The following is a 15,331-nucleotide window of genomic DNA, read 5'->3' as shown; positions in this document are numbered from 1 at the left end:
CTCACGGGAGACAACAAAGAAAGAAGCCGTCCTTCGCTTCCGGAACCAAACTGGGGACAGCCCGCGGCCGCCCGCTCCTTCCCCTGGCTGCTGTCCTTGTTCTCAGGAACACATTTCACGCGTTGTCCCTCGGAGTCGTAAAACTTTTCCCGTCCTTGAAGGCGTGGTGATGCTGGCTCCTGCTGTCCCCGTCCGGTCCTTTCAAGTTTTGTTGTGTCCTAGGAAAACTTCTTGCGACGGTGCATTTCTCTGAAGTTGCTATTGCCGGAGCTCTTGGTTACCTCTGAAACAAGAGTCCTTTTTCATTCTCCTCGCAACAGTCACAGTCTGAGGCGACATCTTTCCTTTTGGGCAGAAATGAGGAAACACATATAACAAGGAAAAAAAATGGAACAGGAGAAAAATGAGGTCGAATGGCTCTGTTACCTTGTTGCCGAAGGTTGGGGTTGGTGTTTTATTTTTTCCCCAGCAGTTGTCTGGAGGAGGAGGAAGAAGAGGAGGAAGAAGAGTGCATTGGTGGAGGTGGAGGGGTGTGTGTGCATATAGGGGATCCTGGAATACACAACCAACTCCAGTGGGCACGTTGCGCTGCTCGTAGGGCGCGCGGACGGCGCTGGCGCGGGCCCTGCCGGAACGGAGTTGCCGCGGGAGCTCGCTCTGCGCCCTCGTTCGCGCTCTCTCTTCCTCTCTCACTTTCCCTCTCCCTCCCTCTCTCTCTCCCTCTCTCGCCCGCCCGCCGGCTCGCTTGCGCTCGGATCTGACAGTTCGCTCTCCGTCCCTCCCTCTCAGAGCGGGGACTGTCGAATGTTTACCCTCCACCGCGAGCGCGCACCCACCACCACACTTTCCCAAATACAAGGAAGTCGAGCGCCAGGGCCCCCGCTGATTGGCTACCCGCTGGGTGATTGGCAGGCCCGGAATGACTGGCTCAGGACGCGAGGCCCCCCTTCCGGCCGTTTCGATTGGTTGCTTTTTAATTTAGGCAGAGCATCGTAGATGCTGGAAATCTGTCGTCCCCTAGGCTCCCTTCCCCTCGCCACTTTCTCCTCCCTGCCCCTCCCCCGCCACCCCCTCCGCCGCATCTTAACTCTTAGCGTCCGGCTGAGTCGTCGGCGTCCCCTCCGCGGCTCTGGGCGTTCGCTTAGAGGTCTGGGAGGAGGGAAGGAAAGGGGAGAGAAAGGGAGGGAGTGACGGAAGTTGGGGGTGGGTGGGTGGTGAGAATCAGAAGGAAAACGAAGAGGGGAAAAAAATAATGAAAAATAGTAACCTACCCACTCTACCTAGGACTGCGTGGTGTGGCTGCCCTCCCCACATCTCCATCCCAGAAATTTGTGAAGCGCGCGGCAAGGATGCACCATCAACACTAATACCTATAGACAGATGTGTCCCCAGTGGTTTCAAAGTTTCCTTTTTCCTTCACCAGCCGGCCCCCATCTCTGTCTCGGCGGGGGTGGGAAGAGGGAGCTCGCCGCGCCAAGAGCTTGGGTCGTGGCCACGCTCCTTGGAAATCCGCCACCGCAACTTTCCGCAGCCGCTGCGCTCCGGCGGCGGCCCCCTTTGTTTAAGTTCTCGGATGCCATCATCTGGGAAACCTGCAGCCCCGGACCAGCGCGGTGCCCGCGCGTGCGAGACCGACCGCTTGCTGCCGCGGCTGCGCTCCCCCACCCTCTTCTGCCTCGCTCCCCCCTCCCTCCCTCTCTCCCTCCTCCCTCCTCGGGGATTCAGGCAAGTAGAGTGCGTGCCCTTGTGAGTTTGGAGGGTGCCGGTCAGCGGAGCCAGGCGATGTATTTGAAAAGCAATCAGGCCGACCTTTCCCCATACATACATCGTAAGTGTATGTGTCCACCCTAGTGGCTTTAGGAATTCCCGTTCCACAGGAGCCGGCCTAAAGAACCGGGATCCACACGCCGCGCCCTCCACCGTTCATTCTGTGTGTGTGTGTGTGTGTGTGTGTGTGTGTGTGTGCGCGCGCGCGCGCGCATATGTACATATTTTTTTCAGTGTGGTTATTGTGGTGGGGTTTGCTCGTTCTCTATTCTTAGGCACGGTGTGCTTTTTCTTTCTTTTCTGTCTCCTTTGGGTTGGCGTAGTGGATGGGGCTGGCGGTGACAAACGCTTTCCCAGCCCCAGCCCGGCTGAAAGAGTTAAGGGGGACGGGCGGGGGAGTGCGCGGGGTAGGCGGGAGAAGCGGGGGTGGGGGACGCGGCCAAGCGGAAACGCTGCACAGAGGACCTCAGCGAACCAAGAAAAAAGAGAAAGTGGCAACGAAAACAAGGGCAAATTGAACCCTCCTCGGGGATTTCCAATGAACTAACCCAACTCGGACATTCAATAAATACATCGTTCCTAACGAGTATGCATGTGCGTGTGCGTGCACCCCGCACCCCAGCTGCGGAGCGCCCGCCCTGCGCCTGTCGCCCCAGCCTGATCCTGCGACCGGCAGCCCCCAGCTCCAGCGGCGAGCGCCGGAGCCGCGGCGCTGGACGTGGATGCGGAGCCGCCGCTGTGCTTCGATTAAAATGTGAACGGGGCTGCCCTTCCCTCCCGGGAAATAAGTCCTCTGCTGGGCGCAGTTAGGTGAACTCAGTTAAAGCCGGAGAACCCAGCCGCAGTCACGCAGCTCTTGCGTGATGTCCAGATTAACCGTAGACGCGTAGAATTTATGTAGGATCTTGTCCAGCTCCTGCTTGCCGGGGGAGAGATACCATCGTAGGTAGGTTTTAGCAAAGCCATTATTGCTAAGGTATAGATCTGAAAGGCAGCGGTAACCAAACCCCAAACAGCACGGATTTTTTCCTTTGGGTTCCCCTAAGGTTCCTTTTTATATTTATGTATGCGTATATGTATATATAAAAGATGGAACACAGATTTCATTGAATAAATCTGAGATCTCCAGGTGCAGACGTTTGAATAGTCGGTGCCCGCACCCCGTGTTTTCCTTTCCTGCCGATTTTGCTTGGATCCGGCTCAAAAACCGAGAGAGTCTCGTGGTTTTGTTTACACTGAATGGGGAGGATAGGAACAGAGCCATGGGGCCGTCTTTCATTAATATACAGTGAGGATTTTGTCTAAATTACTGCTATGAATTTCACAGTACACGCTTTCAAAAGCAGTCTCAGGTGGCCTGATGAAACGTGATAGCGCCTCTGCAAACAGATCCACTTTCTTTCTTTTCAAGGAGGGTGTGTGTGCGAGTGGGAAGCCCCCCAAAACCATGTGCTCCTCGATAAGAGAAATGCACTTCTGTTCCGAGGTCTGTCCCCTTCGTACCCCCCTTTCCTCCTACTTAGTTCTCCAGTCGCTCCCTTTGCGAGTGTGATTGTTTTGTCTGGAAAAAAAATCCAAAGTATATAACAAGGGGAGAACAGTTAGTGCTGATTTTCATTTGCATACATTTTCATATATTTTGGTGAAAATAATAGACTAGTGGAGAGCTGGGCTTAGAGGAGTCAGTGTAAAGGGAAGGCTAAGGATGCATCGGTTCTGGGGAGTTGAGAATATGCCTTCCCCCCTCCAGTCACCTTATTAAAAAAATAATAAATCATCTTTATTTTAAAGTCTAACCCGGAAGTTTGCTCGGTAAGTGTTTTTTTATTTTCTTTCCCTGCTTTCTCTTTTTCTCCCCCTTCTTTCCGGTTTATGTATGCTCTTTTAGGTTTGGAAGCTTATTTTCATTGCTTGGGACAAGAGAGGGTTCCAGAGCAACCGTTTTGAAGGAAGGAAAGGAAAGTGTGTTGGGGGGGCGGAGAGAGTAAAAAAACAAAACAAAACAGCCCTGCTAAAATATTACATAAAAAGATGGACTCACTCCAAAGCTCCCACAGCAAGGCACTTTTTGGGAGTGGGGGGTGGTGGCAAGGGAGTTACTATTAAATTTAATTGTTGATTGTGAGGAGAAAAAGACCCTAGAAAAAGCAGTGATTAAAAAGCACACAGTACTACAAATATTCCTTGTTTGAGGAATTAAAAAAAAAATCAAGACCAGAGGGAAGAAACTCCCTTTCTGTAGCCAGTGCTGATGTGGTGAACTGTGTGTGCTTGCCTGGGATCCCGGTGAGGGGATTCCTGCTGGGATCAGGGGGATGGAATGGGGGGGGGCTTGGCAAAGGGAGGGCAGAGAGCTGGAGATGCAGGAAGCAGGGGAGGAAAGAAGAGGCAGGAAGTCAGTGCACCCCTGGTTTCTGTCCTTTCTGGGAGCACGGTTTAGGTGCAGCCTCCCAGTTTGGCAGTGAAAGCCCATCAGAAAGAGGGTGATTAATCAAAACTAACCAGGACATCCTACACTTTATTCTTAAAGGAGGCTGGAGCTTGAGCAACGCAAACTAGATCTTACTTTGTTTTCCATATTTGACAACCGGCCTTGCCCCCCTCCTCACTAAACTGTCCTTGGGTTTTGTAAAAATGAAGGGTGCAGTTAATTAGATAAATGTGGCTGGAGAAAGGAGGTTGGCCAAGTCCAAGCCCGTGGTGAACACCTTACCTTCGTAAAATGGGCTGGAGAGGATTCTCAAAGCTTCTTGGTTTTGTTCTTTTTAAAGGAAGCCGCGTCTGGGTGATGAGGAGGTAGACTCAAATGGCTGGAATTTTATTGCACTTTTGTATCCAGGACACCTTGCAATTTAAAATTTGTAATTTCTTTGGCAACAGTTGATGCCAAATCAATGAAATGGTTTGTAAGGAGGGAGGAAGAGGTTTCAGTTGGGGAGGGGGATAAGAATCGCCAGTTTTCCACTCCTTGTTTACGTGCTTGGCAGCCTCGCTTTTGACTGGGGTTAACTCTCTGTGCTCCATTGGACCAGATGCCATATAGAGCTGCTCCCTGAAGATCATTTGTTTCCTTGATGGGGAACATTTCTGAGCAGAGCATATTGGTTGCCATAGAGAAAGAAATAAAAGGAAGAACACTAGTCACATTAAGCTATATGTTTGTGCACTGGGCTTTAGATAAAAGGACCTTGGTTCAGCCAAAGAGAAGAAGCCAAACTAGAGATTTCTAGCGCCACTAAAACTAGCTTTATTTTGTTTTGGACTTTTACAGTTGAAACATATAAGCTAATTTTATTGGTTGTTGTTAATTTTATATGACACGGTTTACTGAACAAAATAAACTTTGGAAGTGCTCAGGAGTCGCACTAGGGACTTGTCAGCAGGGGGCGCACTGACTCGCCTTAGCCGGTACTGAGTAAAATGTAGCTGTTTCAAAAGCAAATCTGCTCATCCAAACTTGCCAAAGGAACAAACCTTTCTGTGCAGATTCACGATGAGGAGTGAATTCGTTGCATAACGCAGGGTTTTAATATGAGGACAATGACTTCCTCATCTCCCACCCACCCATGTCTGTGAAACGGCCCTGAAAGAAACAGTTAAGAAAAAAGATTCGTCCATTTCTCTCAGTGAAGTTTATATAGGAAAACAGAATTGGTTGTGAAAGCAAAAACACTTTTAAAAATGTTAAGGGCACGTAATAAGCTGCTTAAAAGCTACCATTCAGGTTGTAATTTGGGGGGGGGAGTTAAGAAAATAAAATGCGTTCTAAGGTAGTATCTATTAAATAATGAATGTTTTTCAACTTGATACATGCTTTTACTTCAAAATAAAGCTCGGGTTCCTGGAGATTTAGTCAAGGCGTTCAGGATCTCTTCTATCCGTTTGATATTTAATGGCTACTTTAATTCGTGGTACCTCTTATGGTTGTAGAAAGGTTTTGGATTTATCCTTGAAGGAAAGGCTTGTTAGGGAAGAGAAGATACAAAATAGCCATGAGTTAGAGGTAACTGTGGGTTTGAAACTTTTTAGCACAACATTACTTAACACATTGAAGAAAAGTTTTAATAGAGCACCAGGTTTCCGCCTCAGAGGTTTCTAGATACCTCCAATGAAGACTGAACTTTACTGTGGTAAAGGATAAAAAAGATACATGAAAAACTTCCTAAAATAGTGAAGGGCAAATCCTGACTGGTTCTGAGGAGTTAGTTTGTTGCTAACAATTTTCCCAAGGAGATTTAGAGAGCGAGACTAAGAAAGGTAAGCCATGAGTGGCTGGAAGTGAGAAGCTGGCTTCCACACGGTTCACTAGTTCAACGCACCTGTGACTGTGTCACCGAGACTGTTAGGAAGGAGCACATTACGTGAAGCTCTAACGTTCCCCTGGAAGAAGGGGAAAGGCACCTTATTATTTGCAACTCGCCTCCAAGTGAACCAGCTTCCAGCCACGAGCTTTTCTTTAAAACTAGCTTTCAAAAGTCCAGGTTTGGCTTTAAATGGCATTTAATCTAGGAGAGTTGCAAGCTTATGGGACTAATGTAAGTAAAGGAGACATTCCGAAAAGCATTTTAACTCCATGATTTTCGTCTGTAAGCTTTTACATTTAGAGTCAGGAAATGTACTGTCAGGTTTGTGCTAATAAAACAAAGTGGAGAATTGAGGAAACTGTGTAATTTGAGCCCAAACATTGCTTTTTCTTCAGCTCTGTGGACATTTCACACAAAAGACTTCTGGGGGAGATCCACACAAACTGGACAAATGCCTCAAAGCTCTAGTTTACTTTGTACGTCCGGGCCGCTAGACGCATTTAAAAATTATTAAGGAGAAAGAAGACTATTTAGTCAGACATTTTGCAGAGCACTAGTTAAGCCATAATTGTACATATTTAGAGCATAATTTCTGTTCCACTCTTCATGAGATCTGTGATTGTATCTTGGCCGCTATTTACTTTCCTTTTTTTGCAAAGGTACTTAAAAAAAAGCAAACAAAAAACCCCCGAAAGAAACAGAATGTTTGCTCCTCATGATATCTATAGTCTTAGGCTACCTAAAGTAAAAGAAACAGAAAATAATAATTCTGGGTAAAGCAACAAGTTAATTTGAGAACTGACATATTACAGAGACTGCGTTAGCATTCTATAATGATTTGGAGGTGGACACGATCAAGCTGGATATATGAGTTAAGATTCAAAATGCCGGGCAAAGCTACAGACTTTTAATTGTTGAGGATGGTGAAATTGCTTTTGCCAAATGAGAGCATGAAGACCATTACCTGGGTCAAAGGCACACAACACAAAGTGGGTATTTACTCATTTGCTTCCAGTTGAGAATGATAAGGTGCTGGATACCGGGGCAGTGCAGAAGCACACTTGCCATTAGCATTTACAAATTAAAATGTTAAGCATACTCACAGCCCACACTGTGTGCCACACACAAAGGAAAGGGCTCTCCAGTGATGGCTTTTGGGTGGAAATGAGTATGTGTCCTCTTGGCAGTGGATGAGTTGTTTCTTGGTCTTGCTAAGTGTTTTTGAAGCATGCGATGGTTCCCCCCAGTTCTTTGTATCACTTTGATAACTGATTTATCTGATCTGGAGGAAAGGAGCAAGCACTTGGTTTTCTTAGAGGGGTTCTGAAGGAGCGAATATAAATTCAGACACTGTGATTTTTCACCCTAAAGTAAGCAGCTTTACTTCTGATGCTTATAGGACAGCTTTAGGCTCCCGGGCATTACTGATTGGGGAGTCTAAATTAGGAAGGCACGATAAGTTCGTTATCAAGTGCATGCTTTTGAAACAACCCATTTCCAACAGTTTGCCTACTCTAGCTGCGTGCATGCACCTGACAAGTCTGGTAATGAAAGCTACCAATCGCTAGGGAAGCCGTAGCTGATACAATGTGATGGACTAGTCTTGTCTGCCCCCCTCGGCTCCCCACCCCAACCCTCAACACAATGGTCTTCTTCAAATTTAAATTCACAGGACTAGGTAAGGTAGAGCCTGGCTGACTGACCAGAGTGATGATGATGATTTATTAACAAAAACATATGGGTATGTCCTAGCTAGAGAAATATTTCAAGGTCAACTTGAGGTGCTGTGTGTGTGTGTGTGTGTGTGTGTGTGTGTCTGTGTTTTTACAAACAAAACCCAGAAATATTAACTCAGCTTTGCCAGAGGGGTGGTTGGATTTTTTGAGTTTGTGGTCCTAACAGAATTGAACTCTCCTCTCCCTTGGGGACACTCCCTCCCTACCCCAAACAACAGTCCCTATACATTAGACAGTGTTTCCTATCTATGCTGGAACCAAGTAGTCTCACGATGCATGATGCATTGCAGCACATTGTGGAAAAACAACTCTTGCACTTTGGTGCCTGTGGTTTTTTATTATTAGATTTTAAAATATTTGAACTTAGCTGTTATCTGTGGAGCTGGGTGCAGATTGCAGTCTACCAGGCTGAAGTCGGCTCTTTTGGGCAATTCCCCCAAATGGTGCTTCTGTCATGTCTTGTCTCCTGTGAATGCTGAAGCCCCCCACGTCACTGTCCTGCCCCTTCCCTAGGCCCATGCTGGACTGGTCAGCCTTAGGGGGTCTTCAAAAGTGTGGCTGTTTTGTTCACTTTTAAAATACAGTACTAATATTTATGGATATTTGCTAATTTAAGTATTCCATGGTTTGCAGCAATATAACTTCAGCCCTAAAATATCTGGTGAAGAGACTTTGGTGGTAGAACTCAGTGACTTTGCTCACTGTAGCATTATGCCGCTGGGGTTTGCTTGTCCCAAGTTAAAAGTTATGTGTCCCTTATGGCTTTGAACACTCACCCTCTCCTCCAAAATTTTCTGCAGGGGGCCTGGTTACTCAATAAAGCCCAAGGGGAGAATCCCAGGCTTCAGTGGTGTTTGACGGATGACAAATCTTAATCTAGTGTTATATCAGGGTGCAAAAAGCCTCCAGAAGTCAAGGCAAGTAATGTATAAATGGCGTAGATTGTGTTCTCTTTATTTTTAATTCACATCGCAAAAACAAACACAACTTCACTCAGAAAAACAGTCACTATTAAAGTATCCTAAGTTGGAAAGCACTACAATTTCATTGGAGGGTCTGGCAAGCGATTCCCTTCCAGGGTTATAAAGTCAGATTGGAACTTGCCCTAGAAAGGTTTGCCTTGGGGCACACCACCACTCACTCCAGTTCTCCATTCCACAGCGGCGGGGGCCTACTCCGCCTCCCCCCATTTGTGGCCACCATAAGTAACTTCTCCCGAATAGGCGGCGACTTGTGGGGGCCTAGGGCAAGCTCCGCTTGCTTAGACTGCATTTTATTTTATTTAGAGCATAGTTTGCATAATAAAATTAAGAGGATCCCATTATTCCCCTTTTCTCCCCAAGCACTAAGGCACGCAGAGCTGCCTTCAGAAGTCGACTTAGCATTCATTGTTTTTCTATGGAAAGGAAAGAATGAAAAGAGATTTTTAAAAAGAGGGGGGCAAAGGGAGAAGGGTACGGTAAAAGGAGTGAGGTAGGAAAAAAAGCAGGGTGAGATGGAGGCGACTGGGGACAGAGCAGCCAAGAGAGAGAAATATAGGGGTGCAGCGTAGCGAAGAGGTAAACGCTGAGTCACCCTAACAGGTCATTAAGTACACAGGAGCGAGATGCCGCAGCCCCGGAAAAACCTAGTGCAAATAGCACCCCATCTTCTAGGCCTCCTTCGTGTAGGAGCGCAGACTTGGAGCTCGGCGCCGCCCGCTCGCCTTTGTCACTGGCTCGGTGCGCGGCCGCGGGCTCCCGCGGTGGGCTTTGTTCTGGCAGAGCAGGGCAGGACCCCTCGCACCAATGCGTCCCCGCCTTCGCGGAGCTGGGGACGGTGGGGGTGGGGACAGCGCGCCAGGGACTGGGACCAGAGGAGCATCGGCCGGCGCCTCCCAGCCTGGGATTTCGTTCCTTTGCCCCTTTTCGTAATTGAGCCTTTACCCCTTGGGGAGGAGGACAGGGTTGAGAGGGAGGAGGGACAGCGGGAAAGGGGGCCCGGCTCTTAGCCCGAGGCAAGGACGAGGTACAGCCTTCATGCCTGCGTCCGTGGATTTGTATTGGATGCATGGATGCATGGATGCATGAGGACAACCGCTGAATTTGGTCCCATTTTTCTGGCCGAGGTTTTGGTAGCTGCAGGGCGCCCCAGGTCGGTGCCCGGTTATCCCCTAAGATCTGCTCTGGAGGTGCTTTGGGGCCGCGGGTGGGCGCTGTGGACGCACCCTGGGTCCGGAGGCTGCTCAGAGAGAGCGCACAGATCCCCGTGGTGGAGGCCTGTGGCGGGGGACAAAGAGGCAGACACTCGGAGCAAGCAGAGGGCAGGCGCGCACATACACCCACGCGCGTACCCCACCCAGGGCTCCTCCCCATGAGTCCCCGCGCCTGTGAGCCCAGGGCTCTGCATCTGGAAGGTTCGCCCGTTGCAGAGCCCGCTCACTTCTCTCACCATTGCCATTTACCAAACGGCGTGTGAACGTGTGTCACCTTCTCCCTAGCCACCCCCCAAGGTGTGGGCAGATTGCAAGAGTTGCTGCTCTGTTATTGTTTGTCAAACAGGCCCTTTCTCTTGGGAGAGGGTCGAGGGGCATGTGGCGGATCCCGGGCCAGGATTACATTAATCAAAGCATTATTTCCCCAGAGATGCCAAGCACAAATGAGAGTAAATCCTAATAAAATTGGATCGCGGAGAAATGGTACGCTTAAAGTAATCTGTGCTGCCTGATAAAAAAATCTCACATTTATAAGATGTGGGTTTTTAAAAAAATTCCGCACACCTCTGGCTTGGTTTGGCTGTTGGGTCCGGGTCAGGACGGGGGGGACAGTCACCACCCACAACTCAGGTGAACTTCTGGAGTGAGAAAGGGACGTGGACACCCCGGAGTTCGAGGTTTCACAAAGTCAGGTCGACTCCAAGGGCACTTTTGGCCCTGGGCGCCCCCCTGTAGTATCTGCAGAGCCGCTGGGCCGGATTGAGTCCCCTTCGGTGCCCTGAGAGTACGCGAACTCTGTGGCTCTGGGATCGTGGTCCCCACTTTCCTCCTCCAGCGAAACTGCAGGGTGCGCAAGTCCCCGAGGGTAGGGGCGCAGAGCTCACCAAGTGGGAAAGCGTTTCGCTATCTGGTCAGGGCCGGGCGGCAGGGCGCCGTGAGTACAGCAGATTCCTGGTTCTCCTCTGGCCCCCAGCCCAGGGCTCGCCGCGTCCGCGCGGCCGTGTCTTAGGCGGCCTCGGTTACCCTCGGCCAGGGAAGGGGCGTGCGTTTGAGGGTGACTGCTGGGCAGGCCAAGGGCGCAGCTCGCCGAGTGATACTTTCGGGTCGTCCCAGCCAGGAATCAAGGCTCGCACTCCATCCGCCTTCGTCCCCCAAGTGGTTGGAAACTCTCCAACGCGGTGCGCGGCTCTGCGAGGACAGAAAAATCAAAGCTCCCCCACCCCGCCCCCAGAGCAGTGATTAACCCAAGCAAGCCAGGAGGCAAACTCCCCAGTAGCTCGAGGCCTCCTGCAGCCGCCAAGACCGGAAAGTGGACTGCGAAGCCTCGCGGCCCCTCATTGGTGACAAGTGTGACAACACTGTCCCAATCCTGCGGCTGAGCACCAGCCTCAGGACTCCGCCCGACCTTTCGAGAGGCGCGGGTGCAACCGGCTTCTGTCCGGGTCCTCCGCCGGCCCCTCCTCCGCGCCCGGGGCTGGCGGCTGGGTCCCGGCGGGGCGCGAACGCGCGGGCGCCCCCTGCAGGCCAGCGCCGGAGGAGCCCGCGCGCCGCCCCGGGTCGTGCCAGGCTGCCTGGGTTCTCCGCGCCGCCCACGTCCTGGCCCAGCCAGCGCGCACACGCACCCCGCGCCGCGTGCTTTTCCAAAGGCGACCTCCCAGCGGCGGAGGAGTGGCGGGCGGGGGCTGAGGGCATAGAGGCTGGCGCAGTGAGGGATGCAGCGGCGTCACCCCTTCACGGCCCCTGCCCACCCCAGGTCGGCCGCTCCGCTCCCGCTTCCTTTCCGGTCCGCGCCGTGCAGCCCCCGCTGGTGCCGGCGGCTGCGCGCCTTGTTCCCCGCCCGCGGGCTCCGGAGCTCGAAGAGCCGCACTGTGCGCTCGGCGGGGCTGGGCCGCCTCACCTCGTTCAAGCGCGCCTCTGTAGGGCCGCTTCCTGGGCAGTCTGGCGAGGAGAGCGGCTTGGAGCAGTGTGCGTGTGCGAGTGTGGGCGAGGGCGGGTGTGCGGGTGAGTGCGGTGCGCGCGCAGGGCAGGGCAGGAGGCGTTACAGCATGCTCTGGTGCAGGCGTAACCTTTTCAGCCTTGAGATCTAAATCTGCAACCCTATAGTTTATCCCGCCCCCCCCCTCACACACACAAATGCGTCTACTTCTTTCGCCTCCATCCCATCTGATTCCCAAAGAGATCCCTCTTGCGGTCCAGGGATATTCATGGACACCCTGACTCACGTGAGCGAGGGTTGGGCTGAAAGGGACAATGTTCGCTGAGAAATGCCACCGAGAGCTTTTCCATCCTCTAGCCTGCTCTTTAGACTGAATTTTCCCCTCCGGGAAGCCACGTTTCAGGAGCGTGTGAATCTTCGTCCTCTCTGTCTTGGCTTTAAAAATTGCTTGCATGGAGGTTGTTTTTAATTTTGGAGGCATAAGGACGCGGCAGAAATCAACTGAAAAATCACTTTTTGGGTGTCCTGTTATGTACCACTGTCCTCAGTCCCTTTCCAATGTACTGGCTCCTTTCCAGTGATGAGAATTTTTTTTGGGGGGGAGGGGTAGAAGTGAAGACACCCACACCTTTTCAGTTTTAAAATAACGACTGCCTTTTCCTCCAGTCTGTGATTTCCATAATTTTATTACGAAACAGGGCTGTCAGTTATCTCTCATTAGAAAAGAAGAAAGCAGACTAGCAGAAGAAAACTTGGGCCAAATGACGTTCCTCCTCCTGCAAACATTAACCAGTCCCGTCCGGTCTGTTCAACTCTCAAGGGAAAAACAGGACAGAGAGAATCAGAAAAAGGTGAAATATTTCTCTCTGTCACTGAGAATATGAACCTGATTGCCAAACTGTATTTTTGATAACCCGAGATTCAGAGTACCCTAAAAAGAAACTTTATGAATACTTTTAGTTGCCCTCTTTTGGCCCTAATGTTGCAACTGAGGATTTTCAATAATTTAGAAATAGTGGTGTATATTTTTTTGTGTCTTGGATTATTAATATTCGGTGGTTTTACTATTAGCCATAAGTCTTTATAAGCTCTCTTGTCTTGGAGAAAGGCTCTCAGTAAAATTTGCAAGCACTCAAGAGAACCTCATCAGCCAGTATCTTGATGCAATTTTGAACACTCTTTTTCATAAGAGAATTTGTAGACAGCTAAATTTTAATAAGAATGTTAATGTTAAAATGTTAATGTTAAAATAGATGAACTTTTGTCTTTAGAATCAAAGTTTAGCTTTTCTTTGAATTATTTATCAAGCTGTTTGCCCACAGGCCTTCCTAAGAGAAGGGAAAGGTGAAGGGGAGGGTATCACTCATTGATTTAAAGCATATGTGGGCACAAGGTTATAAAACTAGCCTTTTGGAAAACAATAAATAAGTAAACCACATCTATAAACACCCACCTTTGGGACTGTGGAAAAAAGAAAACCTAATTACTTTCATAGAAAACAGCACTCAGTTAACAGTTAACGAGAATATTGTATGGCAGTTCTTAGAAGCTCCTCCTACTTCAGTATAGAACTTTTGGTAATGTACACATATTTATACATGATGTAAATATACATATGCACATGAGTAGATGTTTATGTACATAATGTAACAAAATATATACATTCCCCAAGTGAATACATTAGCATATAACAAGCCCATGTGTAATATACCAAACTTCTGTGATTAACAATGCATTCTGTAACAGATAGCCTTAAAATAAGAGTAAGAGTGAGTAAATCTTAAGGCTATTAAAAACAAATTCTAAATTTTCTTTTGAAATCTAAATTGTGCCAACTGTACACGACACCACAGAAATCTATAAATAATACATGCACAGTATTAATATTTTAAGCACACCCCATTTAAAAGTACTATGAACTTTAACTTATTTTACATAAAATAAAAAAGCATACTTCAGAATGCACATTTAAAATATAAACATTCTATATTAATTCACTTATTTTTTGTCTCTACCCCCGCCCCCCCCCCAATTAAATACTGTTGTCTTAGAACAAAAATTATATCCTGGACACAAATAAAAAAGAACATTAGCTTTGTTTTCCATTCTACTGTAAAGAACACATTTTTAAGTAGTTTAATTTTGTGGGCTTTTATATCATTAAAAGACATTGAGTGGTCTAGTGATAATGCAAAATGTAAAAGCAAATTTGAAGCATATATTTATACTTGAAATGATTTGTATAATATGGGATGACATGTTGCTTCTTGTTAGTATTTTGAATTTTTGCATTTTCAAAGGCTTTTTGGGGATTAAATTTAGAATTAGAGTTAAAATGAGTACATTGGCAAGAACCCAATGCTCATTTGTGCTGAGCAAATGTACAGAAATGTTATACTTCAACAGCTATTTGCCCTAGTTGATAAAGGAATCAAAAATAAAATTTTGAAATTTTCTTGAAGGCCATAATAGAAGGAGCTCTCTCATGTAATAAGAGTTATTTTTACTAATGTTATAAAATATTTTGTTGGCTTTTCTATGTTTATGTAAATGTATATTTCTTTACTGAAAACATATATGATGTTTATGATGGCATTTATTCCCACATGTAATTTATCACTTATTTATTTCAGACAGAATGTTTCAAAGACTGATGTCTCATCGGTGGTGTCTAAATATTAGTACGAGCTTTAGTGACAAAAATTAAATCAGTTTTGTCGAACTGCGTTTTGAGTTTTTTTTTTTGTTTTTTTTTCCTCCTCTCTTAAAAAGTTTGAAGTTAAAAATCATGGAAATACCACAAATGAAAAATTTTCAAAGGCGTATTACTTGAAAAGAGGTACAAACATTTCACTTGAGATGGGGTTTCAAATCAACAGCAAAAATAAGTTAGTCTTTTATTTTAGAAAGTTTTCTATCTGATGGTGTGACATAAGGAAACATAAACTATAAATGTTTTAAAAATGAACAATGTTCATGCAAAACATTGGATGAAGAGTTATTCTCTACAAAAAATGTAAAATAATATTTTTTGTTGATTTAATTAATGAAGTGAGTAAAGGACTATTTTAGTAGGCTCAAGTTACACACATAGAAAGATTTATACAAATAAATATTTTGGCATCCTGTGGCCTAAAAGCAGACGGAACTATAATATAGCAAATAAAACGCTCCAGAATGTAGACATCCAAGATTCAATTTCATTAAAAAATTTGGCAGTTAAAGAAAAGAAGGAAAAATGCTTATTAAGTCAGGGCAACTATAAAATGTTGACAGATCTTAAGTTTCATATCTAACGGGGCTCTTAGAAAACTGCTAGGATGTTGGTGAAGTACACAGGTTATTCTGTCAAACTATTTTTCATAGTGAATATCTTTTCAGTACCCTCAAATTT

General features: G+C 47.4%; 1 protein-coding gene and 1 long non-coding RNA gene across 3 annotated transcripts; one reads left to right on the top strand and one right to left on the bottom strand.

Moving 5' to 3' along the window:
• Window positions 1–6: 6 nt before the first annotated feature.
• On the bottom strand, window positions 7–2,149 carry LOC109373387 (uncharacterized). Of its 2 annotated transcripts, none has more exons than XR_002122216.1 (3): window positions 1,371–2,149; window positions 1,089–1,149; window positions 7–476 (listed from the first exon to the last, which is right to left on the bottom strand). It is a non-coding gene; the product is annotated as an uncharacterized LOC109373387 (long non-coding RNA). The 2 variants fall into 2 exon arrangements; XR_002122217.1 differs by lacking the exon at window positions 1,371–2,149 and adding an exon at window positions 1,272–1,364.
• Window positions 2,150–9,413: 7,264 nt separating this feature from the next.
• On the top strand, window positions 9,414–14,641 carry LOC109373381 (basic proline-rich protein-like). The gene is made up of 4 exons (XM_019627157.1): window positions 9,414–9,473; window positions 11,278–12,002; window positions 12,636–12,788; window positions 14,571–14,641. The coding sequence occupies exons 1-3, from the start codon at window positions 9,414–9,416 to the stop codon at window positions 12,676–12,678; spliced, it is 828 nt and encodes a 275-aa protein (XP_019482702.1). The 3' UTR covers window positions 12,679–12,788; window positions 14,571–14,641.
• The last annotated feature ends 690 nt before the right edge of the window (window positions 14,642–15,331 follow it).

The sequence above is a fragment of the Hipposideros armiger genome, unplaced genomic scaffold (genome assembly GCF_001890085.2).
Source record: "Hipposideros armiger isolate ML-2016 unplaced genomic scaffold, ASM189008v1 scaffold_716, whole genome shotgun sequence".
In the NCBI taxonomy this organism is placed as follows: Eukaryota; Metazoa; Chordata; class Mammalia; order Chiroptera; family Hipposideridae; genus Hipposideros; species Hipposideros armiger.
The sequence above is the reverse complement of the archived record's forward strand: the minus strand, read 5'-3'. Positions and strand labels throughout refer to the sequence as shown.

Coding starts and splice junctions, on each gene's coding strand:
- LOC109373381 (XM_019627157.1), top strand. CDS start 9,414: ATGCCGCAGCCCCGGAAAAACCTAGTGCAAATAGCACCCCATCTTCTA. Junction 9,474..11,277: donor ATCTTCTAGGCCTCCTTCGT/GTAGGAGCGCAG, acceptor ACTCCCCAGTAG/CTCGAGGCCTCCTGCAGCCG. Junction 12,003..12,635: donor GGGCGAGGGCGGGTGTGCGG/GTGAGTGCGGTG, acceptor ATTACGAAACAG/GGCTGTCAGTTATCTCTCAT.